Raw genomic sequence first — 26,380 nt, 5'->3', positions numbered from 1 at the left:
TAAACTTGCACGACGAGATCCCGCAGACCCCTCCCTATCTGTCAAGGTGCTACAGTAATTTCGTAAAAAGGGCTAGGCAGCAAGATCAGGTGGAAGAATTTATCTAGATACTGTACCAATGCTATCGTGTTTTATGAACTACCAACGTTGAATCTCATCGTGAACGCTCTACACTTCCATTGAGTTTTAAAACGCGACTCCGCCTTCCAGCACAATTGCTGTAGGTGCTGTAGCATTTGAATCCTCGACACTGGTCAGCTGGAAAAGCCTTTTCGGGAGATTAATTAAAGGGGAGTAGTCATCGGAACCCAGTGTTGTCAGTACTTAGTGAGAGTCCCAATCTGCGAGTCGACGACTATTCTACACACCAGAAGTTTATCCAAGGAATCAAAAGCGTATGCGGCATCTTCTTCACCACAGTGTCGACCAACGTCTTCGGCTACCACCAACCTTCACTTCGCAATTCGTGTCGCAAAACGCAAGGAAGACCTGCCAAATCGTCTCAGCTCGATCCTTCTTGTGACCACATGCACTCTCACCATGAGCTGTCCCTGAATCAGATCAGGCCGAGCCCCAAACGATGACCGTGCAATACCCGACTCTTCTCCAGCGAGAGGTGCGCGATTCCTACGAACCGTTGAGCCTGTGGCACAGGGCCTGTGGAAATGAAGAAGAAGACGAAAGCGAGGGCAGGGACTACCAAGAGGAAGAGAGGGTAATTGTCATTCCCAATGAAAATCTCCTGGAGCAGCTAAACAAGCTGAAGTTGCGTAGCGCGCTACCTCAACAAGGAATTTCGCACAACATTGCGACGGACCCGCGCGTTGTGGAGCCAACACTGGGAAGAAGAGGACTACCGGAGCCCAACTTCGGTTGCGCGTATACCCAAATCTCTCCAGAAGTTGCTCGGAGTGGCAGGCTTGGTATCTGTACCAACGCCGGTACGCCATCAGGTAAAGAAGAGCCTTGCTTTTAAGAGATACTTTCGCTAGAGATGCAATTTGCAACTAGCAAATGCCACCAACTGACACGGGCAATGACACAGTTGCAGGACATCCTTAACATCAACTGTATAAGCGGTGATCTCGCAACGCTGAAAAACAATAACTGCGGTGTTTCTTCTGCTCTCGGTCAGCAGCATCTAATGCTACGACACTATATGCTGCCGTTCTCTAGTGTTGAATGGGCGGCGGAGGCGGGATCACACGGTTGTACGGGCTCTTGGTGATTGGCGTGCGCACGTAGTATAGCTTGCGCTCCTCGGGCGTGTTCTCCTTGACGTCAATGCTATCGATGGCGGCGGTAGGAGCGAAGCACATCATGGTGGCGACTGCGGCGATGGCGAGCGTCTTGACGAGCTGCATGGGTCTTGGTGTTGATTCTTCAGTTGTTGGTTGTGGACCGCGAGGTGAATTGGAGAATGAGCAACCTTTATCAGTTTGATCTTCTCGGAAAAGGGAAAGGTCCTCGTTGACTACAAAACCGCTTGAACAAATCTCGCGTTTCTTGTGAAGCCTTGCGACGAGCCAATGTCCTTGGGTTGTTGGTCGTTGATACCCCAGCGTGGAAAAGCAGCTGTATTAACACAGCAGCAACGTCATGGTTTGCCATCGGGTTGGGATAGTACTTTGGGATGCCCACGACAGATGTATTTGAGTATTATGTCAAGATTGCGTGACAATCGCGTATGATATGCTATACATAAAATTGTACAATGCTACATGTACCACTCAATACCGTACCTTACAAATGAAATGGTTTGACGGAATCATGAATTGCATTTTTCTTAACGTTAAGATGTGCTCTCAGCTTGCAAACATGCTTTCTTCCTGTTAAGATTCAGCTACGAAATTTCAAATGTAAATGTGCAGATGCCCTCCTTACTCGAGCGATCCAGCCGTTTGATTCTGGAGATGAGAGCTCGGACAAATTTATAAGGGAGGTAAACTCAGTCGGAATCGATGGCAGGACGGAGCGCCAAGTTTAACAATAGGTTTTTACTAAGTTACAGGCTTGCTTCCTCATTTCGCGGCCACGATGAAGACGTTCCTGCTGCAAGATGGCTCGAACGCGAGCTGGGTCAAGGCGCAAGAAGCATGCGCCAAGAAGAACAATTTGCATGATCAGATTCGACGCCAATCATTTCCAGAACGATAGCGAAAATCGCTAGATACCATTGATCTCAAAGCTGCGGAAGCCAGGATCAAGCAGAAATAGCTCTACAGGCTTTGTGGCGATGTCGTCAGGGATGTTATCGATGTTGTTCTCGCGACGATAGATGTCGACGATGGAAAGCCATCTCGACCAACTCGTGCTTCCGCCAAATATTACCGTACATTTCAAACCGCTTTCTTGGTGTTAAGAAATAGCATTTTTTCATAAAGAATTGGGCCGATTTGACGAAATGGCAATTTAGTTGTTAAGCATTTCATTTGAGATGTACGGTATAACCGCTGCTATCCGTACGTTTCAATTCCGAATTAATTGACAATTCGGGAGCCCTGAAATCGTGCACGTTTCAGGTTAACAGATGCAGTGCTTGGATGAGGTTCAGGTAAGATAAGGTTGCCTACCTAGTTGCATGCACCTGCTGGAGATCTGCTCAACGAGGAATTTCCATAAATCAGTGATTTTCACTGAGATTCGTCAAAACAATTATGATAATTGTCAGGTACTACTGATGAGCCTCAAAATTGGACTGACATACCAATTTCAAGTCAATCCGATGTCAGTAGTACAGTACGCCAAAAATAGTATTTGGAGATAGGCGTCTGACACGATAGTCCGATGGTGAGAACCCAGCCACATCGCAGCAAGCTTTCTGCTATTGAATGATAGCTGCAGATATTCAGTGCTCGGATGAGATTCAGGCAAGGTTGCCTAGTTGCATGCACTAGCTGGAGATCTGCTCAACGAACTGGCATTCCTGCTGTTGCTCCGCAGCAATAACCTGCAAATCCTTCGTCGAGGACGAGCACCATGTACTAGTAGAACCATTGCTAGTTCTAGGGCTACTACTCTTGTGCCAGCCCGGCAAATGAGTAGAGCTATTATAGCTATTCGAGTATGTGCATTGATCGACAGTAAATACTCCAGAAACGCAGTCAGCAGACAGAATGTGCGGGGATTTAAAGTGTGCCACTCAAGGACAGTAGATGCGGATAACACGAACTAACGTGAGCAAGTACCATACACAGCCCATCAATGAATCCTCACCAGCCCCATGATTATTGGCCCTGTCTACGAACCCATTCGGTAGCAACATGCAATCTTGTGCAGTTTGGAGCGTCGCAAATCCAGGTCTTCTCCTTTACTTCCAGAACGGTAAAGGTTGGCCTTACATCGCCATTCTTCAATTCACCTCGCGCTCCACAACCAACAACTGAAGAATCGACACCAAGACCCATGCAGCTCGTCAAGACACTCGCCATCGTCACCGTCGCCACCATGATGTGCTTCGCTCCTACCGCCGCCATCAATAGCATTGACGTCAAGGAGAACACGCCCGAGGAGCGCAAGCTATACTACGTGCGCACGCCAATCACCAAGAGCCCGTACAACCGTGTGATCCCGCCTCCGCCGCCCATTCAACACTAGAGAACGGCAGCGTATAGTGTCGTAGCATTAGATGCTGCTGACCGAGAGCAGAAGAAACCCCAAGTTGTTGTCTTTCGGATTCGCTAATACATTTGCTTTGAGATTGTACCAGTCATCGTGGCGATTGCTTCGTGCTCTAGAAAACTTGTTGACTACAACGACTGAATCCGTTTCAACTGGCGGAAATTGTTGCCTGTGTTGAAATCGCCAGTAACAACCAGACCTAGGTAAATTCGGGGACCCGGGTGGTGGACCCTGGGGGGAGGCGCAGTTCGAAGGTTGAAACAAACGACAACATATAGACTGCTTCTAGTGCAGTCCTCTATTTTCAACAAAAATTGAGCTAACGCGAACTGCAGTAGCATACCCCGCGATTCTTTAATACTCCAACACCTCACTCTTCAGCGCTCGCTTCGCGAATACATATCAACACTCGGCCGTCACGAGCCGAGTTGAAACAAACGACATATAGGATGTGATTTTGTATCGCAGCGACGGCTCCATTCATGCAAAACTGGACGAAGACCGGCGGATGCTGGGCTTCTACAGTGCGCCATGCGGACAACTACCCTGTTCATGCTCCGCACACGCTCACCTCGAAATTATGCTCGACGTAGATGTTCACAGGCTCGTCGTTGAGCCAGACGAAGAAACCGGCCGGGTGGCTATAGTGAGCGGGCGGCGCAGCCGGTGCGGCGGCGGCATCATGAAGGTGCACTCTCCCTGCAGCCAGAACAGCACGTCCCTCATGACCCACGAGTTGTCGAATGCCGAAGTAGTCATAGATCTCTGGATGACTGCAGGCGCTGTTGATGTTTAACCGCCTTCTATTCCAGAGATGGCTGGTGTTTACCTATGTTACCCAATGACATCCCTGGGGTAGGAGAACGTTGCACCAATGTTACTCGACAACCGATCGCAGTTGTCAATTCGTATCCCTCCTGACATCCGAAAAACAGCCCCAAACGACAGTTCTTCGAACTGCGAATTCGACGATGGGTTGCGCCGTCGCACTTGCCAACGCAGCTGGTCAACCGAAAGTAATTCCAAGTGCGCTGAGCTGGGCTGGAACCCCTCCCTATCTGTCAAGGTGCTACAGTAATTTCGTAAAAAGGGCTAGGCAGCAAGATCAGGTGGAAGAATTTATCTAGATACTGTACCAATGCTATCGTGTTTTATGAACTACCAACGTTGAATACGCTCTACACTTTCATTGAGTTTTAAAACGCGACTCCGCCTTCCAGCACAATTGCTGTAGGTGCTGTAGCATTTGAATCCTCGACACTGGTCAGCTGGAAAAGCCTTTTCGGGAGATTAATTAAAGGGGAGTAGTCATCGGAACCCAGTGTTGTCAGTACTTAGTGAGAGTCCCAATCTGCGAGTCGACGACTATTCTACACACCAGAAGTTTATCCAAGGAATCAAAAGCGTATGCGGCATCTTCTTCACCACAGTGTTGACCAACGTCTTCGGCTACCACCAACCTTCACTTTGCAATTCGTGTCGCAAAACGCAAGGAAGAGCTGCCAATACGTCTCAGCTCGATCCTTCTTGTGACCACATGCACTCTCACCATGAGCTGTCCCTGAATCAGATCAGGCCGAGCCCCAAACGATGACCGTGCAATACTCGACTCTTCTCCAGCGAGAGGTGCGCGATTCCTACGAACCGTTGAGCCTGTGGCACAGGGCCTGTGGAAATGAAGAGGAAGACGAAAGCGAGGGCAGGGACTACCAAGAGGAAGAGAGGGTAATTGCCATTCCCAATGAAAATCTCCTGAAGCAGCTAAACAAGCTGAAGTTGCGTAGCGCGCTACCTCAACAAGGAATTTCGCACAACATTGAGACGGACCCGCGCGTTGTGGAGCCAACACTGGAAGAAGAGGACTACCGGAGCCCAACTTCGGTTGCGCGTATACCCAAATCTCTCCAGAAGTTGCTCGGAGTGGCAGGCTTCGTATCTGTACCAACGCCGGTACGCCATCAGGTAAAGAAGAGCCTTGCTTTAAAGAGATACTTTCGCTAGAGATGCCATTTGCAACTAGCAAATGCCACCAACTGACACGGGCAATGGCACAGTTGCAGGACATCCTTAACATCAACTGTATAAGCAGTGATCTTGCAACGCTGAAAAACAATAACTGCGGTGTTTCTTCTGCTCTCGGTCAGCAGCATCTAATGCTACGACACTATATGCTGCCGTTCTCTAGTGTTGAATGGGCGGCGGAGGCGGGATCACACGGTTGTACGGGCTCTTGGTGATTGGCGTGCGCACGTAGTATAGCTTGCGCTCCTCGGGCGTGTTCTCCTTGACGTCAATGCTATCGATGGCGGCGGTAGGAGCGAAGCACATCATGGTGGCGACGGTGACGATGGCGAGTGTCTTGACGAGCTGCATGGGTCTTGGTGTTGATTCTTCAGTTGTTGGTTGTGGAGCGCGAGGTGAATTGAAGAATGGCGATGTAAGGCCAACCTTTACCGTTCTGGAAGTAAAGGAGAAGACCTGGATTTGCGACGCTCCAAACTGCACAAGATTGCATGTTGCTACCGAATGGGTTCGTAGACAGGGCCAATAATCATGGGGCTGGTGAGGATTCATTGATGGGCTGTGTATGGTACTTGCTCACGTTAGTTCGTGTTATCCGCATCTACTGTCCTTGAGTGGCACACTTTAAATCCCTGCACATTCTGTCTGCTGACTGCGTTTCTGGAGTATTTACTGTCGATCAATGCACATACTCGAATAGCTATAATAGCTCTACTCAATTGCCGGGCTGGCAACAAGAGTAGTAGCCCTAGAACTAGCAATGGTTCTACTAGTACATGGTGCTCGTCCTCGACGAAGGATTTGCAGGTTATTGCTGCGGAGCAACAGCAGGAATGCCAGTTCGTTGAGCAGATCTCCAGCAGGTGCATGCAACTAGGTAGGCAACCTTATCTTACCTGAACCTCATCCAAGCACTGCATCTGTTAACCTGAAACGTGCACGATTTCAGGGCTCCCGAATTGTCAATTAATTCGGAATTGAAACGTACGGATAGCAGCGGTCATACCGTACATCTCAAATGAAATGCTTAACAACTAAATTGCCATTTCGTCAAATCGGCCCAATTCTTTATGAAAAAATGCTATTTCTTAACACCAAGAAAGCGGTTTGAAATGTACGGTAATATTTGGCGGAAGCACGAGTTGGTCGAGATGGCTTTCCATCGTCGACATCTATCGTCGCGAGAACAACATCGATAACATCCCTGACGACATCGCCACAAAGCCTGTAGAGCTATTTCTGCTTGATCCTGGCTTCCGCAGCTTTGAGATCAATGGTATCTAGCGATTTTCGCTATCGTTCTGGAAATGCTTGGCGTCGAATCTGATCATGCAAATTGTTCTTCTTGGCGCATGCTTCTTGCGCCTTGACCCAGCTCGCGTTCGAGCCATCTTGCAGCAGGAACGTCTTCATCGTGGCCGCGAAATGAGGAAGTAAGCCTGTAACTTAGTAAAACCCTATTGTTAGATTTGGTTTTAAACCGCTTTCTTGGTGTTAAGAAATAGCATTTTTTCATAAAGAATTGGGCCGATTTGACGAAATGGCAATTTAGTTGTTAAGCATTTCATTTGAGATGTACGGTATGACCGCTGCTATCCGTACGTTTCAATTCCGAATTAATTGACAATTCGGGAGCCCTGAAATCGTGCACGTTTCAGGTTAACAGATGCAGTGCTTGGATGAGGTTCAGGTAAGATGGGGTGCCTACCTAGTTGCATGCACCTGCTGGAGATCTGCTCAACGAGGAATTTCCATAAATCAGTGATTTTCACTGAGATTCGTCAAAACAATTATGATAATTGTCAGGTACTACTGATGAGCCTCAAAATTGGACTGACATACCAATTCCAAGTCAATCCGATGTCAGTAGTACAGTACGCCAAAAATAGTATTTGAAGATAGGCGTCTGACACGATAGTCCGATGGTGAGAACCCAGCCACATCGCAACAAGCTTTCTGCTATTGAATGATAGCTGCAGATATTCAGTGCTCGGATGAGATTCAGGCAAGGTTGCCTAATTGCATGCACTAGCTGGAGATCTGCTCAACGAACTGGCATTCCTGCTGTTGCTCCGCAGCAATAACCTGCAAATCCTTCGTCGAGGACGAGCACCATGTACTAGTAGAACCATTGCTAGTTCTAGGGCTACTACTCTTGTTGCCAGCCCGGCAATTGAGTAGAGCTATTATAGCTATTCGAGTATGTGCATTGATCGACAGTAAATACTCCAGAAACGCAGTCAGCAGACAGAATGTGCAGGGATTTAAAGTGTGCCACTCAAGGACAGTAGATGCGGATAACACGAACTAACGTGAGCAAGTACCATACACAGCCCATCAATGAATCCTCACCAGCCCCATGATTATTGGCCCTGTCTACGAACCCATTCGGTAGCAACATGCAATCTTGTGCAGTTTGGAGCGTCGCAAATCCAGGTCTTCTCCTTTACTTCCAGAACGGTAAAGGTTGGCCTTACATCGCCATTCTTCAATTCACCTCGCGCTCCACAACCAACAACTGAAGAATCGACACCAAGACCCATGCAGCTCGTCAAGACACTCGCCATCGTCACCGTCGCCACCATGATGTGCTTCGCTCCTACCGCCGCCATCAATAGCATTGACGTCAAGGAGAACACGCCCGAGGAGCGCAAGCTATACTACGTGCGCACGCCAATCACCAAGAGCCCGTACAACCGTGTGATCCCGCCTCCGCCGCCCATTCAACACTAGAGAACGGCAGCATATAGTGTCGTAGCATTAGATGCTGCTGACCGAGAGCAGAAGAAACCCCAAGTTGTTGTCTTTCGGATTCGCTAATACATTTGCTTTGAGATTGTACCAGTCATCGTGGCCATGACTTTGTGCTCTAGAAAACTTGTTGACTACAACGACTGAACCCGTTTCAACTGGCGGAAATTGTTGCCTGTGTTGAAATCGCCAGTAACAACCGGATCTAGGTAAATTCGGGAACCCGGGTGGTGGACCCTGGGGGGAGGCGCAGTTCGAAGGTTGAAACAAACGACGACATATAGACTGCTTCTAGTGCAGTCCTCTATTTTCAACAAAAATTGCGCTAACGCGAACTGCAGTAGCATACCCCGCGATTCTTTAATACTCCAACACCTCACTCTTCAGCGCTCGCTTCGCGAATACACATCAACACACGGCCATCACGAGCCGAGTTGAAACAAACGTCATATAGGATGTGATTTTGTATCGCAGCGACGGCTCCATTCATGCAAAACTGGACGAAGACCGGCGGATGCTGGGCTTCTACAGTGCGCCGTGCGGACAACTACCCTGTTCATGCTCCGCACACGCTCACCTCGAAATTATGCTCGACGTAGATGTTCACAGGCTCGTCGTTGAGCCAGACGAAGAAACCGGCCGGGTGGCTATAGTGAGCGGGCGGCGCAGCCGGTGCGGCGGCGGCATCATGAAGGTGCACTCTCCCTGCAGCCAGAACAGCACGTCCCTCATGACCCACGAGTTGTCGAATGCCGAAGTAGTCATAGATCTCTGGATGACTGCAGGCGCTGTTGATGTTTAACCGCCTTCTATTCCAGAGATGGCTGGTGTTTACCTATGTTACCCAATGACATCCCTGGGGTAGGAGAACGTTGCACCAATGTTACTCGACAACCGATCGCAGTTGTCAATTCGTATCCCTCCTGACATCCGAAAAACAGCCCCAAACGACAGTTCTTCGAACTGCGAATTCGACGATGGGTTGCGCCGTCGCACTTGCCAACGCAGCTGGTCAACCGAAAGTAATTCCAAGTGCGCTGAGCTGGGCTGGAAACGCTGCTACGAGCGCATGTTCGTCAAGCTGATCTACAGGAAGAAGTGCTTCAATCTGGTTTGAGTGAAGGCACAGGGCCGAATACGCTACGAAACTGCACGAGTCATAGTGTCAGTCCTGAATTCGATCATCACTCACTGAGCGCTATGCATAGCTGACTGATGTCCTTCTGCAAGTAGTTATCTGATACTTACTGATACATGTACTTCAGTGCTGAAGAAAGGTAAGGAAACGAGCCCATCGGCTTTTGTCGTTGGCAAATCTCCAAAGTGCATGCCTGCGGTCATTTCCGTCGTCTGCGGAAGACACCCACCAAGCACCTCATAGTACCGTCGGATTTCCGGCTGGAAGGCAGTTGAGAATCAGGGCGATCCTTGTGCTCTTTTGACGCTGCGCAGTTTACAACCACGAATGCGGGGATACATCGCGCTAATAGGAACAGCGTCACATGAAACTTCGCGTCATTTTTAGTGATCGAAGACGTGACGGCTCTATTTTCAGGATGCTTAGTAGATCCTTGTTTGGCCATTCCAGGTTCCGTGAACATAGTGTCGATCATGACGCTGCAGCTCGATCGATCGTGGTTAAGCCCGGTCAGTGTCGGTCCGACTCCGCCTATGATCTCGGGGGCACTTGGGTCACCGCGGATACCCTCTCGGCGGAGTATAATTGACTCACACCGCATCTTTTCCAGTCTTCTGGGTGGCTTCGATCCGGTGATGGCGGTTGAGGTTCCACCTGCAGTATTTCGAGTGGTATGGTTTATTATCGTTGGAACTCACTTGATGTGCGCAGTCTTTTTGACTGCCGAGGCGTGCGTGTATTGGTACCTTACCAACTCGACAATGTTTTTCTACGTAAAATTCTGGGCCCCTGCAGTAAGACAGCACGACTACGCATTCTACAGCGTTGGGTTCGGTCTTATTGGAGTTCTCCACGCGCTTCGAGTATTTCAACAGATATTCCGGTCAATTCAAGTAAAGAGGCTGACCTTTCGGAGCAAAACAGCTCGTGCTGTCGGGCCTCCGACTGTAAATCGCATCCGATCTGCCAATCCTGGTGTACTTGCACGTTTATTAAACAAAGAATTTCAGCGCCAGATACGCCAATGGATTCGGACGGTCAGGAAAATGTGGAGATCACTATTTGCGAAGCGAGGCGTCTTTGGTGTGGAGAGCGAACACTTCGTAACCATTTTTGTGCTACGAGAGTTCGTTGAGCTGTCGTCGCAGACTTATCAAGCCTACCGATCCAGCTTGTATCTGCCTCGAATAGACCTGAACACGCTGTTGGTCGGCTTACTGGTTACAAACTGCTGGTCGGCATTAGCTGTGGACCAATTTCTCTCTCGAAAGCCAGCTCTCGGACGTGTTGTGGCGCTATCCACTGACGTCTTGATTTGTATCGCCATGAGCATCGTGAACACCATCTTGATCCTTGCACCGTCCGCCGCCGCTTTTGATATCTCGCAGCACATGTTCAAGAACCCGGCAATGTCGTATCACCCGGTCTTCATCACCACATTTATCCTCGAAAACCAGCTCGTTTTCGTGACGGGCCCCATCGATTTCATAGCAAAGATCATCCCACACTTTTCAATTCTGTTCGGCCTCACCACCATCAGCGAAGCAGTAGTCAGGCGATCGAAAACGTTCAATTCAGTGGCGTCAACACCTCCGCCGCAGGTAGCTGGACCCAGCCGCGCTTTAATATCAGCACAGAGAAGCCGCTGGCGATGGATGCACGCAAGCGTAAAAATTATCTTCTGTCTGTGGGGAGCCGGTGTTCTTGGTTGTCATCTGCATGCTGCTTATCAAGCCCATTCCAGCGTTGTACCTGGATGTCTCGCATCGACTAGACCGTGGCTCTCAATTCGTGCTTCATGCTTCAGTTATGTCGTGAATTGCCATTCTCGCGATATTGTATCACCCAGTGACGAGATTTTTGAGAATCTAAATATCCCTGCTCTCACAACGCTTACGTTCGCTCACTGTCCTGCTCTACGTATGCCTTCTGCACTTCAGCGGTTCAAAAACCTCATGATCTTGCACGTGTACAACTCGACGGTTCTGGAGTGGATAGAGCAAAACTCACTAACTCCTTCAGTGCACACTCGAATGATTGTCGTCGCTGCTGTTCGTACCAAATTTCTTGCAGGGTTTCCCACAGGTCTTCTCAAACCTCTGCCAACCTCACTAGTGAGCATTCAATTTTCTATCACGGACCTGAAATCGCTTCCAGACACTCTAGCGTCATTTTGGCATCCTATGGCTTCGGTTAGCTTCGAATACGGCGAGTTGACCACATTTCCTGCATCGCTCCTGTCTCTTCAGACAGCATCACTGTCACTAAAACGCAATCGTTTGCAGAATGTCCCCCAACTTGCAGATCTACCGCCAGATTTAACCGTTACTCAGGTGATTCTTGGTGGAAACCCGCTTTCAGAACTTCCGTCGTCTTTGAAGAATCCCACAGACTTTTTTGGTCGCCTGGATTTGGAAGGCACCACTATTTCATCGTTACCTGCATGGACAAAAGCTCAGGTTTTGGCGGTGGTTTACATGAATGGCACTCCGTATTGCTCCGACACGGTTCGGCAGTTCAATGCTCAGTGCAGTCCTCGATCCGCGACAGACAACCGAGTTGAGTTCCCGATCTCTCTCATGGACGAGCTTTACGCGATCGATAAAGGTTAGAAATGAAACTTTATTTTCCGATCGCATGTCATCTTTGAATGGTCCAAATTAGCGTAGCAGCCTTAGATCTTGGTCCAAGTTGGACGAAGTTCTAGGCTGGGTTGGGCTATATACGTTACGTATTAAATACAACAGAAGCAGGTATAAGGTTCGAGGACGGATCGTCACTACATAGGCGTTACTTTTTGCTACTGGCGTTCGTAAAGTGCCACCGACATTTTCAAGGCATCCGTCGCCTTATTTCTTCCTTATGTTGAGGGATCCTCGAGTTCATCTGTTGCATCTGAGCCGACGATACTGCTTTAACGCACAGAGTTCTCATTCTTAGAACAGCACATATCGAATCAAGGTCCTATGCTTCGTATTCCGTCGTCCAAACAGACAACCGTGGCTCCATATTCAGATGTGGCCACCACAAAACCCGATGGGCCTGCTAGAAAGTTTCCCGAATAGCTCACTCGAACAACGATTCCGTAATAATTGAACTTCGTCCCGGACTGTTTCGGCTCGCTTGGGTCCTTGCCATCACTGCGCACTCGCTCTGTGGAATGTTTCTCCTCGTCTTCGCAGCTGCATACTACTTACTACCTCACGGATCCCATCATGGGTTACTACGTGCCCTTGTGGCCCTCAAGACAGAAAACGAGAACTATGGTTTGTACGCAATGGTGTTCGCGTGCATATACTTCCTTCATCCGAGTCGGATGCTCAAACTCATCTACTGCTCCATTCGCGAGTGCCAGCTTGCGTTCAAGCGCAAGAAAAAAATTACGATAAAACACGTCCAAGCGCGGGAGTCAAAGCGTAGCACCGCTTCGTATCGAAAACAAGTCACAGGACTGCTTCGTCCGATAAAGCAAATATGGAGAGCGCTCTTTTCCCAAGAAGGATCGTTTGGTGTCGAGAGCCAGCACTTCCTGAAAGTTTACGTACTACGCGAGTTTCTCGAGCTCTCGAGCCAGACGTATCAAGCCTACCAGTACAGTCGCTGTCTGCCGCGTGTGTGGCTCAATACGCTTTTGGTGTCGATGCTGCTGATCAATTGCTGGTCCACACTAGTAGTGCAGCACTTTCTGGGGAAGAAGCCTGCTCTGGAGCGCGTCGTGGCCATTTTGGTGGACGCAGCGATCTCGATCGCGATGTGCGCCATTGTCCCGTGCCTACTGGTGGCTCCTTACGCCAATGCAATGGACACGGCCAATTCCAGCTTCAAAGAACCCGATCAGCTGTACGACCCAGTGTTCATCACGAGGTTGGTGCTGGAGTTCCAGCTCACCTTCGCGTTGAGCCTGACACTTTGCGGCCAAAGTGATCCCTCATCTCGCAGTCTACATGTCGATCGCTCCATCGGGTCGCTACTTACTCGATCGACCCAACACGCTGCCTCCGTAGCGAAAACGATAGAAACCCCGGAGCGCTTCGATTAACGAGAACATCGAGAACATGCAGCCTCTCAAACTGAATAGGAGCGCTGCAACTCCCCAGTCGCCACCAAAAAGCGCACCTCGAATGGCAAGCTTAACCCCCTTAAAGGTGCAGGTGGTGAATGGTAGCGCGAAGGCGCACAATTCGTGAAGACTGTTCTTGGCGCGTGGGGAGCCATCATCATGGCGTTCCACCTTCACGCGGCCATTCAGTCCCATTTAACCTTCATTGAAGGCTGTCGCGCGTTCACCCGGCCGTGGTTCACCAGCCGATCTTCGTGCGTGAGCCTCGTCGTAAACTGCCACAGAAGAAACATCGATTCTTCAGACGACAGCCTCCTCCACTCTATCGACGAAACTGCGCTGGCAACGCTCACATTTGCTTACTGCCTCGGGCTCCGCATACCCCCGGCGTTCCAGAATTTCAACAACCTTATGGTCGTCAACATCTACAACTCGACTGTCGTCGAGTGGGGTGGCGACTCGAACTCCATCTCGGCCACCGCCCACCCTCGACCATTCGTCACGGCCGTCACGAGGACGCACTTTCCGTCGGGGTTTCCAGCGGGACTTCTGCAGCCACTGCCGGCCTCGCTGCTCAGCATCCAGTTCTGCGTGACCGACTTCACCTCTCTGCCTGACGACCTCCCGTCGCACTGGCACCGGATGCCTGTCGTGGCATTCGAGTACAGGGCGCTCACCGAGATCCCGGCGTCGCTCTTGTCGCTGCAGGTGTTTACGCTGTCGCTGAAAGGCAACCGGATCGAGGCCATCCCTCAACTGGAAGACATGCCGCCGGGTCCGGAGGTGCCGGAGCTGTCGCTCACCGAGAACCCTTTGAAACAATTGCCAGATCGGTTGGGGACTCCGACGACCTTCATCGATCGGCTGGACCTGCAGGGGACCAACTTGTCGACGCTACCGGCGTGGACGCAGACGCAGGTGCGCAAGGCGAATTACATGCACGGAACTCCGAACTGCGCCATGGTTGCCCCCGAGCTGCAGCCTGCTAACGTGCAATGCGGACCCCGCTCCGTGCTGGACCTGAACTTGGACTTCCCACTCATGTACATCGACGAGATCTACGCGGTCGACCGGGGGTGACGTTCGATGGTCGAATGCTGAGGTTAACGACTCGAACCGTCGGTCATTTGCTGCGTAGAATTTGCAGTGCTGATGGGTTCTGTGAGGTGTAGATCTACTGATTGGTATCTGAGTCAACTCGACTGCTGCTGCTGCAGTCCGATGGATGTACTTTAACGTTTTAAAAGTAATCGGGTCGACCGCCGAGGTGACCAAATGCGGTTCGCGACGGCACGAAAAAAAAAAAGCCCTCGACGACGACGGGCGCATTGCACCGCAGCAGCTCAGCCTACTCACTGTGCAACAACAGTGTATCCACAGTAGCAGCACTATTCCTACTGGACCTGATATAACGCGCTGGGGGTGTCGGACGTTCCCAGTCGCCAGCAAGCCAGTCTTGGTCACACGTGGCATCGCGCACTGTAGCCATCTGGCACGGGCGAAATGGCTTCCTTTCCAGCAAAGCCCCGAGATGAGAGCATGTCTCTGCCCTCCAGAACGACATTACCCAATTCCAGTACATGTACGCTCTGTACCCAAACGGCGCCTTCCTCCCCACCCACCTGCTGTTTAAAACTTTGACTCGTGTTATCCCTCCCGTCTCGTCGTGCGTGGTCCACTCCATCCCTTCCTTTCCCTTTTCCCCTCCTCTTCCGGCCCCATCACATTCACTCTGCGACTCAGTTCCGCACTCCGCACTCCGCACTCCGCACGCTCGTCCCCTTTACGGCCATGGGCGGCGAGGAGGGCGCGGCGTCGTCCGCGCAGTTCAGCAGCAACTCGGCCCGCTACGCGGAGCGCGCGGAGGCGGGCGACATGGTGCGCGCGCTGCAGGAGGAGCTGGCCACGAAGATCAAGGAGCTCCAGATCTACGAGGGCAACTACGTGACGCTCAAGAAGGACCTGGCGCGCTGGAAGAAGAAGTTCGAGTACGTGTTCCGCGAGAACGAGCTGCTGGCGCTGGAGACGGGCAAGCTGGACGCGTCGCACAAGCAGATCGCCTTCCTGCAGCAGGAGATCAAGTTCAAGGAGGAGGAGGGCGCGGCGCTGCGCGGCCTCGTGAGCGCGCTCGAGGCCGCCAACAAGAAGCAGCGCGCCAAGCAGCTGGAGGCCGCCCGCGCGCGCGACTCGGAGATCGAGGCCGCCGCCGCGCTCGCCGCCGAGCGCAAGAGCAGCGAGGACGCCGACGCCGCGCTGCAGGCCGAGCGCCGCGCGCGCCAGGAGGACAAGGAGCGCTTCGCCGGCGAGACGGCCGCGCTCAAGGCCGAGAACGCGCTGCTGCTCAAGGACGTGGACCGCAAGGACGAGGAGCTCGCGCGCCAGGAGGAGCAGGTCAGCGCGCACAAGGAGCGCATCGCCGGCCTCGAGCAGGCGCTCAAGGACGAGCAGGAGGCCGGCATGGCCCGCCTCAAGGACAAGCAGGACCGCGTGCTCGAGCTCGAGACGCAGGTGCAGCAGATGGAGATGCGCAGACGCTCCAGCGTCGCCGCCGCCCTCGCCCAGGCCGAGCAGGAGGGCAGGGACATGGTGGGCTTCGGCCCCACCAACAGACTCAAGGCCAGCCACATCAGCGAAGGCGACGAGACGCTCGGCAGTGATGAGGAGCCCGACACCCCGCCCGGAACGCCCCCGCCCATCTCGTCCGGCGGGCTGCTCCCGCCCGAGGACCCCACGGCGGACCAGACCATCCGGGACTGGACGGAGGACCGCAAGATCCGCGCGGCCAGGAGCTACGACGAGGCGCTGGACCTGGACAGACTCGACGAGCTCATCAGGAAGCTGCCCTTCGAGCACCAGGAGGGAGCCAGCCGCGTGCTCATGGGCGCGCTGGACCCCGAGTCGACCGACGAGCCCGTGAACGAGTCGCAGATCGTGCTGCGCCACCTGTCCAAGGAGCGCCAGGAGGACCTGCGCGAGTTCCTGCTGCCGCTGCTCAAGGCGCACCCGGCGCTCAAGGTCTCGTACTGCACGATGGAGCGCCGCACGCTCGTGACCGACGTGCGCATTCAGATCGAGCGCCGCCGCGACTCCGTGCTCGGCGGGTTCGTGCCCGGCGAGAAGCGCTTCGGCAAGGACCACATCTTCTTTGGTCCGTCCCCCGAAGACGTGGGCAAACTCGTGCCCCACATGCCGCGTACTATTAGTACCGGAAGCAAGGCCATTTACGTGTCCAAGGCGAAACACGCCGACCCGGTGGCCCCTGTGCCTGCGTCATCTCCGCTCGAGCGAGCAAGCGAGCACACAGATGACATGGACACAGCTTCCGAGACGTCGGAGGTGCCCGACGTGACGGCGTCCAAGCGCAAGTGGGGAGGCTTGAATGCTGCCAAGTTTATCGGCACGATGGCAGCGGGTGCCAAGCAGCGCGTGGCTGCGACGTTCAAGAACGCCAAGTACACGCACGAGGGCACGTCGTGCCAGTTCTGTAAGATGACTCCCATCGTGGGAGAGCGCTACTCTTGCTCGACATGTGTCGGCTTCGACCTCTGCGAGAACTGTTACTCGCTTGGCGGGCACGGTCTCGAAAACTCGGACGAGCTCTTCTACCGCGTGCAGGAGCTCGTACTCGCGCGGTGCACGCGCTTGGCGGAGGAGGTGGATCTGCTGGAGCTCATGCGCTTCGAGATTTGTCGCTCGAATCTGCGCAAATTCAATTTCGTCCTCAACTGGCTGGCCGACATTGTCAACGGCAAAACATCAAGAGACTTGCAGGCGCGCGCTCTGGAGATCCCGAGTATCAGGCGCGATGTACGAAAGGTGTTTGTGCCTCTGCTTATGCGCGTGTGCAGTGACCGCGAAGACATTGAAGTCAAGACGGAGTGGGAGCTCGAGGATGACAACCAAGCGCCTGTGCGCAGCGTGGGCGGCGGCGTCAGTGAAGGAGATGGCCGTTTCCTCGAGACACTGCGTATTTGGGTGGCGGACCAGTACCGCACAACATCTCCCTTCGTGGAGCGCAGCCTGCTCAAATACCGCGAAGGTGAGGATGGCGAAGAGGAGGAAGATGGCAGCGACACCCTCAGCGATGGCGGACACTCGCACGAGAATGGCAGCCAGGGCTATGATGAGCCAGGCGAGCCTACAGACGACCCCCACCGCGGTATCGAAGGAACAAGCAGCCAGCCAGGATTCGTGGAGCGTAACCGCGTTAATAGCGACGCGTTCTAGAAACACTCTTGGGAGTGCGTGTTGGGCGGACGAGTTAGGGTGCCGAGCAACCAGAAGAATCAATGCGAGCCAGTCAATTAGTCTACGAACGGGGTGTACGCTTTAACATTCAAGTTTTTCTTTGTTTAAGTTTTAAGTGTTTTTGCTTAAGCTGCAAAGTTGCTGCACTATTGCTCGTTTTACATGTACTCGAGCCCGTTGGAAGCGGTCTTTCGTTCGACGAGAAGGTTCCCAAAACTAAGGTAGTTTTTCTCGACCTACGAAGTACAGGGTACTGTAGAGGGTAGACGGATGCCTCGCATGAATTTTCATGGCTGAAGAGCCCACATACGCAGGCGTAAAATGTTGTTTCTTCAACACTGTACATACCACCCGTTGCGTTTGAGATGGGGGAAGTAGGGAAAGCGCCGATTGTGAAAAGAGTTTTTGGAGAACGAACTTCAAGGGTGCCAAGTCAAGTGAACCCCTAGTTCATGTAAGTGTATTACTTTTCGATTGATCTCCAGTGCTGGAAACGATTTACGAGCTTTTTTCATCCTTGACCTACCTGCGAGAACGCTACGCCAAGGGGAAGAAGCCCGATAGAGATGGGCGTGCCAAAACTCATTCTGGAGAATGCCTTCACTGCAGAAGCAATGAGGCAACTTCACAATTCGCTACGATCGAGATCAGGGGCTAATCATTTTGCACTACAGCTTTCTGTACTGCCTAATGACGTCTTAAAGTGCATGTTTGTTGAAATGCTTAAGCCAACGTGAGAAAAAAATGCTAGTCGATTATCGGTAGTCGAGATTTATCGAGCAGCTCTGATGTTGACGTCAAGGAAGTATACTTTCGATTGATTTTGAGAACGACTCTATTTTCTACCGAGTCCGCAAAGCAGAGTAAGGGGTGACGGAACTAGTACGTAGATAAAATATACATATAACGAGGTGTATTATAATTTATCTTCGTACTACCCCATCACCATATGACACTACAAAAGAAAACCCCAAAGTGGTGTGTTTCGAAATCATTATCATTACCCGAGTCGCAGGCTCGTCGACTCCAGCCCAAACTACACTGCCAAAGTTGGTGCAGCGAGTTGTGCTGTCTCAGGTAATGAGCTGCGTATAACCTCAAGGTTTTCCATTCTGGCCCATTAGGCGAGAGACTTGGGTACTCACTCCTAAACATATTCGCGATGTAAGTCTGCTCCACTCCAGCTTTTCCAGTCCTCCACTCTCTCTTCGCCTTTCGAGATTCGCTGGAGTTGCTTCAAAATGTCGTCGTCGATCTTGTTCAGCTTTACCAACGTTAGAGTTTCCACTTTTTGCAGTTGCGCCAGTAGATCGTCGATTGGAGTCAGATTCTTGAAGTTGGACCCCCTGATCATTCGTTCTGGATCCAAGTTGGCGGCCTTATCGTCGTCGACTTCCTTCATCTTGACACGTCTTAAAAACCTCGCACTCTTTAAAGCAAACGCATTGTCCAGTAGCACCGCACTCAGAGAGTTCGTCGCCGCGACGTTGCTCTCCGACTCCGATGAGGCGTTGGTGCTGACGAGAAGGGTGCGCACAACCAGCAGAATAATGGATGTCAGCCGCATGATCAGTACTTTGGGGGTCGGGAACTTGGTGGCTGCGGCACAAAATGCGAAGTGAATTCGCTCCAGGCCACTCATGGACAACAGCAACAGCTAAACCAAGTTGCGGGCATCGTCTAACTAAATCCAGCTATGCTGTCGATCTTGCTTCAATTCCGCATGAAGCCTTTCTCACGTAGTCCCCAGTGTACACTCCTCTGATGAGCCAATCCATGAAACATACCAACGACGGGCATAGTCATTCCTTGAATTTAAGTCATCTCCTGAAACTGGCGTTTGGTAAAGCAATACGCGGGCTATTTCGTGAAAATCTCATATTGAGGCAGGTGTTCGGTCTGACATGTTCAAAACGCAAAAAATCAAAGCATGTGCTACACGTTTCCGATTGATTTTCCCTCCATTGAGGCAGCAAATAGAAGCTGCAACTTTGCAGAAAGTTCGATGGGCTCAAGTTGCAGAGACCGTTTAGTCCTTTCCGAGCCCAAAGATTACATCACGCCATCATAGTGCGCAGTGCGTAGATCACCCACTCGTAGATTTTCGTTTTGTGCAGACGGAATTTTACCCTCACGGTGAGCGATTCTAATACACCCGGTACGCCGCTCATCTCCGAGTCCATCTTCTGAGATTTTGCAGCTTCGTCTTCTTCGGCTTTGGCAGCGTCTTCAGCTTTGCGGAACTGCTCCTCGAAGAAATTAAAAGCGCCTCTGCTCCACTCCCAAGTCCGCATTAGTTTCGCCCGTGTTCGTAATAGCCCTCAGCATAGTATATCAGCAGACGCCACCGTTGCTAGCGTGTCTTGGTTCGACCAGCGACTCGCCGAAATCGTGTCACACGTAGCTAGAAGCGACGCAGCAGCAAACAGAAGCGTGGTGATCAAACGCACTGGGCTCACTGGGGTCTTGAGGGCTGGAAGGAAAGATCAAGTGTGGCTATGACCGCCCACCTGCAGCGTTAAATACAGTGCGCACACGGCTTACCATCGTAAAATATATCTCACGTCATCCGAGTGTGCGTCGTTCTAACACGCGCCCGAGTCTAACGTCCTCTTAGCGTCAATTTCTTAACCGAAGATAATTCTACAACATTGTTTCGCGTTCCAAAACTGTTGGTAAAGTTTGATTGGTATATATATAAAGACCGAGGCCAGCTCAGACACTAGGACGGGTTTCTCAGTTCTTAACGCCATAAGAGCCGAAAACCAATGAAACATCGATGCTCATGCTCGCAGGCTCAGTACGGCACAATGCGTGATTCGATATTGCCAGCGAGTTCAACATCGACTGGAGTCCTTTGAGTCATGGAGCAAGGCGTGGATGATGTCCCATTTCCGATCACAAGAATCGCGAATGCGGAGAAATGGTTCTACTGGAAGGAGAGCATTTCCTACAGCCCGATGAATCCCGAGCTGCTGGGGTACTACTGGACGTTTGTTCTTGGCGCCACCAGTGAAATATGCCGTCGAGACGAGCGGGAGAGCACGTTGCTCGCCTTCATTCGCGTGCTCTACGATAAAAAGATTGGTGAGATCACCTCCCGCTGGAACGACGAGATGAACTCGTGCGAATGGTACGACCCGGAACGCATCAGCTTCTACCACGCTCAAGTGAAGTTAGGCGACGTGTTCGACTACTACACTATCGACGGCGTACTCAAGTTTCCGGAATGGGTGCGCTTCAAGTATGTGGTAGAAGACTATCTGGAAAACGATCCCAGAGTGAAGTATCATCCGAAACGCGTGCGAGCATTCATTGAGGAAAGGGGGTTGGAGCGCTTGGAGGAGATGCAGTAGACATGCCAATGTTGCCACTCGACCATTTACACACCCTACTTCAGTCCAGTAACATAGATACACTGCTTTCCCTCTACATGTAGAATCGGTTGAGAGGTTTGGTTAGATATTGAATCCGCTCGAAGTTATTAAGTACATATCTACTTTAGGGCGGAAGACTGACGCCATAATATGAAGAGCACTGCCTGCATCGTCCACATTGCCATTTCAAATTCAGTCGCTGGGATCTAGGCATTTTTTTTAGGTTTTGATCCGCTTGTCCTACTTTAGCTTACCTCGTAGCCGCAAAAGCATTTCGTAGTAAACGTGGCGTGGGTGAGTTGGAAGCGCGCTCCCCTCGAGACTATCTATACCTAGTAGGTTCTTCACATACCACCTGCTCCACTTTCAAAAACAATTTCTTTAGAGGCCTCCGTAGTTTATAAAAGGTCGTTCTTGTGCAATCCACCCGCCTTGAACTCCTATACGTCGTCATCAACCTTGTTCGCGCACCGAGTGGAGGTTCTGAACGCGTCCGTGGTCTTGATTAAATCTTCTTCTGCCTCTTCTAGTTGCAGTTTTTGCCATAGGTACTGCGTCGAGACTTGGTATTCCACCAGCCCGTTCAACTCGCGTCTCTCCTTCGCATACTCAAAGCACTTGAAAAGCTCGTTTTTTTAGCGTTTTTCCTCCTAGCCCTGCTATTCCCAAATTCTGTTCCACACTCGCTTCGGTCACTCGCATCTTCACCCACACTTTAACGTGGGTGATATTATCACCTGTTACTTTTGATCTGTTTGCCTGTTGCCTCTCTCCAGCTCCTACCAACCTGTCATCATCACTTTCCAACTGTTCCATTCTCGCAAGGTGTCTATCCAACCTGTAATTTAAGACGGAGGTGTGGTGGGGTTGCATCCACAGATCCCCAAAAAGAAAACTAGCCCTGAGTTGCGGCAACGGGTCCATTCGCCGGAGTGCTTGCCTCCTCCGCAATTTGAGGATTGCAATTATTGCGCGGCCCTGCTTGGCGAGTATTCTGCCTATGTTTGCTGCAGCTACACGACCTCACAACTCACACTAGCGAAGTCAGTCCGACACGGATGGGTCTATTTCCAGTAGCGACAAGATCCCAGGAAACCACTGACATAGTTAGGTGTAGCTAGACAAAACTCCCCAGGACGAGGCGGCACGCTGAAGGCCAAACGCAGCTCACTTCAGAACCTCCTTCGGAGCGGCGAATCGATACCCGCCTCACCACACCCTACCGTGGGCTCGAAACGAATTAATCCTACACGAGCTTTGCCCCCTCACACTGATCGAGTCACTGTTTGGAAACAACAATTCGAATACTGCATACTGGTGATGATGTTTGATCTTCTCCGGAGTGCTCTGTTGCAGGTAAGCAACAGCTTCTCGGACTAACAGATTTTCAATATTGATTATCTATTGAAAAATGACAGTTGAACAGGGTCGCTGACAGGTCAATAGGAGTTGTGCATCGCCAACAGGTTAGTAGTTCTAGAACAACAGGTATTAATTATTTTCCCTTTTACGTCGAGCCACCGTGAGAGTTTCTCCTCCAGCTGTTTAACCCACGAATCCAGAACTCTGGCTTTCGAGTTTCTGGCGCCTGGAACCTCGCGCGACTCTGTGGAGGTTCTGAGAAGCTTGTAGTGCTGGAACTGCTGAGCTTGGCCTTTAAAACGGTTGATCGATTAGTAGCTGCGTCAACAGTGAGAGTACCGTTCAACTTGACAAAGAACAACGCAAGGAATCGCAGATCGCTCCCGAAACGCATTGTGGGGGAGGTGTAGTCTTTCAGGAGTTCGAATCTGGGGAATGCCTGTTTCCCCGGCGGCTACAAAGAGGAAGTACTATAATATACGATTCGGTATTATCGAATAAATTGGAGTTGTTGTGGTCTGTACTATATGGCTTACTTGGGGTGATGACCTCCTTGTACAACTGCCATTCTATCCTAAGCACAGGTAGCATACTCTTTTACGAACTCGAATATGCTAATCTTTCAATGAATACCCTCTCGAGTATGTGACTCCGACTCGACATGGAGCGACGTGAACAATTATGCCTCCGGTGACGTTGGTCACTGGATGGAGCAAAACAGCGATGAGAACTCTTCGGAGTCCGCGGCGTTCACACCTTTGGTGTGAGGTATCTCTGGCATTGCCTAGAGCGGTATCATAGGGCGGTTGGATAGAGACGACCGCCGACAAGGTTGTAGTTGTCGTTAGCCTAAGAAGTTAAGTGACACCAATGTACCTCAATGCGAAACGAAACGAATTTGCTAATCTTGTTGGTTAAATACAAAAAAAACTTGCTTTTGTAGTCCTGTTCTTCGGTATATGGAAAAAAGAAGAAGAAAATTTCCTCATTCAAATTGATCCTTAGAACACAGTCAGCTTGTTTCTGCGCCAGACACAGCTTGAATCGCACCAAATGACGCTCTCTACTGTACAGTAGACTGAGCATCGAAGCCCATGGGTCCAGTCGTAGTGGCCTTTACCTTACATTATTCATTTGTCTTCACATATTTTCTTTTGGTGTATCGGGAAATTCCATGTTTTTAGCGAGCGCTGTTGAAGCCTCTGCGGTTTGCAAGCACGGAAAATAACATTTAGTGACATCCTATGAAGACGGCCAGGGCGTAAGGACATAGTTAAACCGCATCAGCAAAAGTGCTGAATGCTATTCGAGTGTGCGATGAGACTCTTAGATGGGGGTTGACCAGTTAACTGAGCACACTCGTGTTTGGTCATTAAGATTGCTACATATGACTACAAAGGTAAAGTCACCATCGGCAAAACAATCGTTTACTGTAATTGGTAGCAGTACGACTCTCGGAAACCCACCACATTTATCGTTAGATAATGCCGTTCAGTACCCCGGAAATCCAAATATAGTCCCGACCTCTCAATTTCAATAGCGCCGCGTGGTGCTTCATCTCCAGCTCACTATCGCTGACGGTGATTTTGGGCTTTTCCCCTCCATTGGATTTGTATTTCGCTCCAGCGCAAACACATACTCCATGTAGGTCCCGTACCCTGGGACAGTCCGAGGATTTTCCAGACCGTCGAGGTAGGGGTGTCGGACTTGAGCCAATTCTTTACCTGAAACTTCTCGAATGTGTTAAAGTTTGCGTGCTCCTTCAGCTCAGCGGCGCTCAGCCCCTTCGGGATCTTCAACGCTTCCATCACCTGCTCGCGTTTTGAGCGCCCCTCTCTTCCGCGTCGACAGCGTCGGCGTCGTTCGTCTAGGTGCCTCGCAGGGATCTTCCAGCTTCGACACTGACGGGACCACCTGCCCCTGCATAGGTGTCGTCGTACGCTGCATCTGTGGCGAAGCTGCTGCTAATTGCGAGGACACCAAACAACGCCAAAATCAACACATGGCCCGTGAAGCGCATCACGGATTCAGCTTGTCGCCAAGACTCGCAATGTGAAGGGAACCAGCTGAATCAAGATCTGGTGACTTGAGAAGAGCTTTGAACGGCAAACGAGTGGCCCTCTGGCTTTTGGCCAGGGATGGACTGCGCCATGCTGTTTGCACGGAACGTGCAAGCTCACATTTATGATTGGGCCAAGGCGTCAACATAAGCTTACTACTGTATACCAGGTACAGTACATGTATCTCAATGCATGTACGGACCCCGATCCCAAGATGCCCTCGCTGATGTTCAGTCTGTTTACGCGACACTAGTGTAGTGACCTCGCCTCGCACTAGAGGATGACCGATGTGAAGTTGCGGTGCCTCGCTCGAGATCGAGATCGAGGCTGATGAAAATAACTTAGTCGAGTTAGTGACCATCTGTTTTTATATCGGGCACCAGATATTATAACTCGGGCAAAACACTAGGTGAAAACAACAGACGCATTGCAAAGCATAATAAGAGTGAGTGTTGCACCCAACTCGTGCACATGGGACAGGACCCAGTTTTCCCTAACCCTTGGAAACCGTATCCGTCCTGCGGGTATACGTCGTATAGCGTATAGCGGTACTCCCCCCACTCATTTTTAAAGCGGGGGAAATCACCGGCAGCCAGGAAGCCATGGCGCCGCGCGTCAAAGCGGTGGTGCGACCGCCGCGCCACGGGTGGGCGACTGACAGGGAAGTAGTTGTGGACAGCGACGAGGAGTGGGTTGACTCGTCGGCGGAGTCGTCGGGTACCGGCAGCTCCACGTCCAAGCAGCGTCGTTCGGATGATTTCGACCGTCTCCAGACAATGCAGAGCGACAAACAGCCAGTTGTGATGGCGCCGTCCCCCGAGATGACCGAGTTTGTTTACTGGGAGCGTTGGACGAGTATCTAAAAGGATATTCAGCCGAGAAGTACCAGGTAACGTTTGCTGTTCTGAATAGGACAGCTGCTGCGGTTTCGCATAATCTAACTTGTTATTCATTCAACTGCTTCATGCAGAGCTTCCGTGTTCGCACAAACAACAAGGTCGAGACGCGAAACAAGAAGATTCAAGATTCCGGGTCCACGAAGCCGCTTGTGCCTGAGGAGTGGGTTTACTACTCGAAGACATTCGTCTGCACCCACGCAGGAAGGTATAAGCCGCGAGGCCAAGGAAAGAGAAAGCGACAAGAGCCGCGAGCTCTTGATTGTGGCGTGCAGGTATGTATGGTGCTCACTTGGGCTCGTTTGGGTTCACACGGGTTCGAATGGTGTACAATTGGGTGCTGGGAGGTCGTTCATGGGCTCATGTGGGATTTGTATCGTTTCGTAGATCAATGCATCCGTGCAAGTGGTCGATTCGGCGGCAGCTGTTCCCACGTTCGTGCTGCGAACTACTGGGGCAAATTTGGAGCATAACCATCCGCAGTCTAGACATACGTTTGACCATTATCCGCACAACCGGACTTCTTTCGAGCCTGAGCTGGCGAGGACTGTCAGCGAGCTTGTTAAAGCCGGATCCAAGAAGAAACGCATCCTACAATTCATCCACGAAAATTCCAGGTGTAACCCAACGAGCCAGGACGTACACAATTTGGTGTGTAGGCTGAAGAAGCAGACCTATACAGCTCAAACATCCGCAAAAGGATTGAAGCAATGGATGGCCGAGTTCACGCAAGAGCCAGGGAATGTTGGAGGCGTCTTCGTCGACACCGTCCATGATAAGGTGCGAATGCTATTGCAACTGCTGCTTGGTTATCCTTCGTTTAACTTGTTCTTATATTGTAGACT

The 26,380-nt window shown here is 51.2% G+C and overlaps 6 protein-coding genes across 7 annotated transcripts; 5 read left to right on the top strand and 1 right to left on the bottom strand.

Annotated features, from left to right (window-relative positions):
- Nucleotides 1–1,172: 1,172 nt before the first annotated feature.
- On the bottom strand, nucleotides 1,173–5,994 carry IUM83_03833 (uncharacterized protein; the record flags this gene model as incomplete). The annotated part of the gene is made up of 2 exons (XM_067927865.1): nucleotides 1,173–1,358; nucleotides 5,836–5,994. 2 exons carry the CDS (start codon nucleotides 5,992–5,994, stop codon nucleotides 1,173–1,175), a joined length of 345 nt encoding a protein of 114 aa, XP_067795573.1.
- A 2,190-nt stretch (nucleotides 5,995–8,184) lies between these two features.
- Nucleotides 8,185–13,571, top strand: IUM83_03832 (Reticulon-4-interacting protein 1; the record flags this gene model as incomplete). The annotated part of the gene is made up of 2 exons (XM_067927864.1): nucleotides 8,185–8,343; nucleotides 13,056–13,571. The coding sequence occupies 2 exons, from the start codon at nucleotides 8,185–8,187 to the stop codon at nucleotides 13,569–13,571; spliced, it is 675 nt and encodes a 224-aa protein (XP_067795567.1).
- Nucleotides 13,572–14,003: 432 nt separating this feature from the next.
- IUM83_03831 (Reticulon-4-interacting protein 1) lies at nucleotides 14,004–14,672 on the top strand (the record flags this gene model as incomplete). Of its 2 annotated transcripts, none has more annotated exons than XM_067927863.1 (1): nucleotides 14,004–14,672. In XM_067927863.1, the coding sequence occupies one exon, from the start codon at nucleotides 14,004–14,006 to the stop codon at nucleotides 14,670–14,672; it is 669 nt and encodes a 222-aa protein (XP_067795569.1). The 2 variants fall into 2 exon arrangements, with proteins under 2 accessions (XP_067795569.1, XP_067795570.1); XM_067927862.1 differs by having other exon boundaries at nucleotides 14,235–14,672.
- Nucleotides 14,673–15,383: 711 nt separating this feature from the next.
- Nucleotides 15,384–17,819, top strand: IUM83_03830 (Kinesin heavy chain; the record flags this gene model as incomplete). The annotated part of the gene is made up of 2 exons (XM_067927861.1): nucleotides 15,384–17,044; nucleotides 17,441–17,819. The coding sequence occupies 2 exons, from the start codon at nucleotides 15,384–15,386 to the stop codon at nucleotides 17,817–17,819; spliced, it is 2,040 nt and encodes a 679-aa protein (XP_067795568.1).
- A 2,885-nt stretch (nucleotides 17,820–20,704) lies between these two features.
- On the top strand, nucleotides 20,705–21,196 carry IUM83_03829 (uncharacterized protein; the record flags this gene model as incomplete). Its single annotated transcript, XM_067927860.1, has 1 exon — nucleotides 20,705–21,196. One exon carries the CDS (start codon nucleotides 20,705–20,707, stop codon nucleotides 21,194–21,196), a length of 492 nt encoding a protein of 163 aa, XP_067795515.1.
- Nucleotides 21,197–25,241: 4,045 nt separating this feature from the next.
- Nucleotides 25,242–25,502, top strand: IUM83_03828 (uncharacterized protein; the record flags this gene model as incomplete). The annotated part of the gene is made up of 1 exon (XM_067927859.1): nucleotides 25,242–25,502. The coding sequence occupies one exon, from the start codon at nucleotides 25,242–25,244 to the stop codon at nucleotides 25,500–25,502; it is 261 nt and encodes an 86-aa protein (XP_067795326.1).
- Nucleotides 25,503–26,380: the final 878 nt, after the last annotated feature.

Source organism: Phytophthora cinnamomi (genome assembly GCF_018691715.1).
Source record: "Phytophthora cinnamomi strain GKB4 chromosome Unknown Contig21, whole genome shotgun sequence".
NCBI classification, from domain to species: Eukaryota; Oomycota; class Peronosporomycetes; order Peronosporales; family Peronosporaceae; genus Phytophthora; species Phytophthora cinnamomi.
Note: the sequence above shows the minus strand (reverse complement) of the source record. Positions and strands in the feature narration are given on the sequence as shown.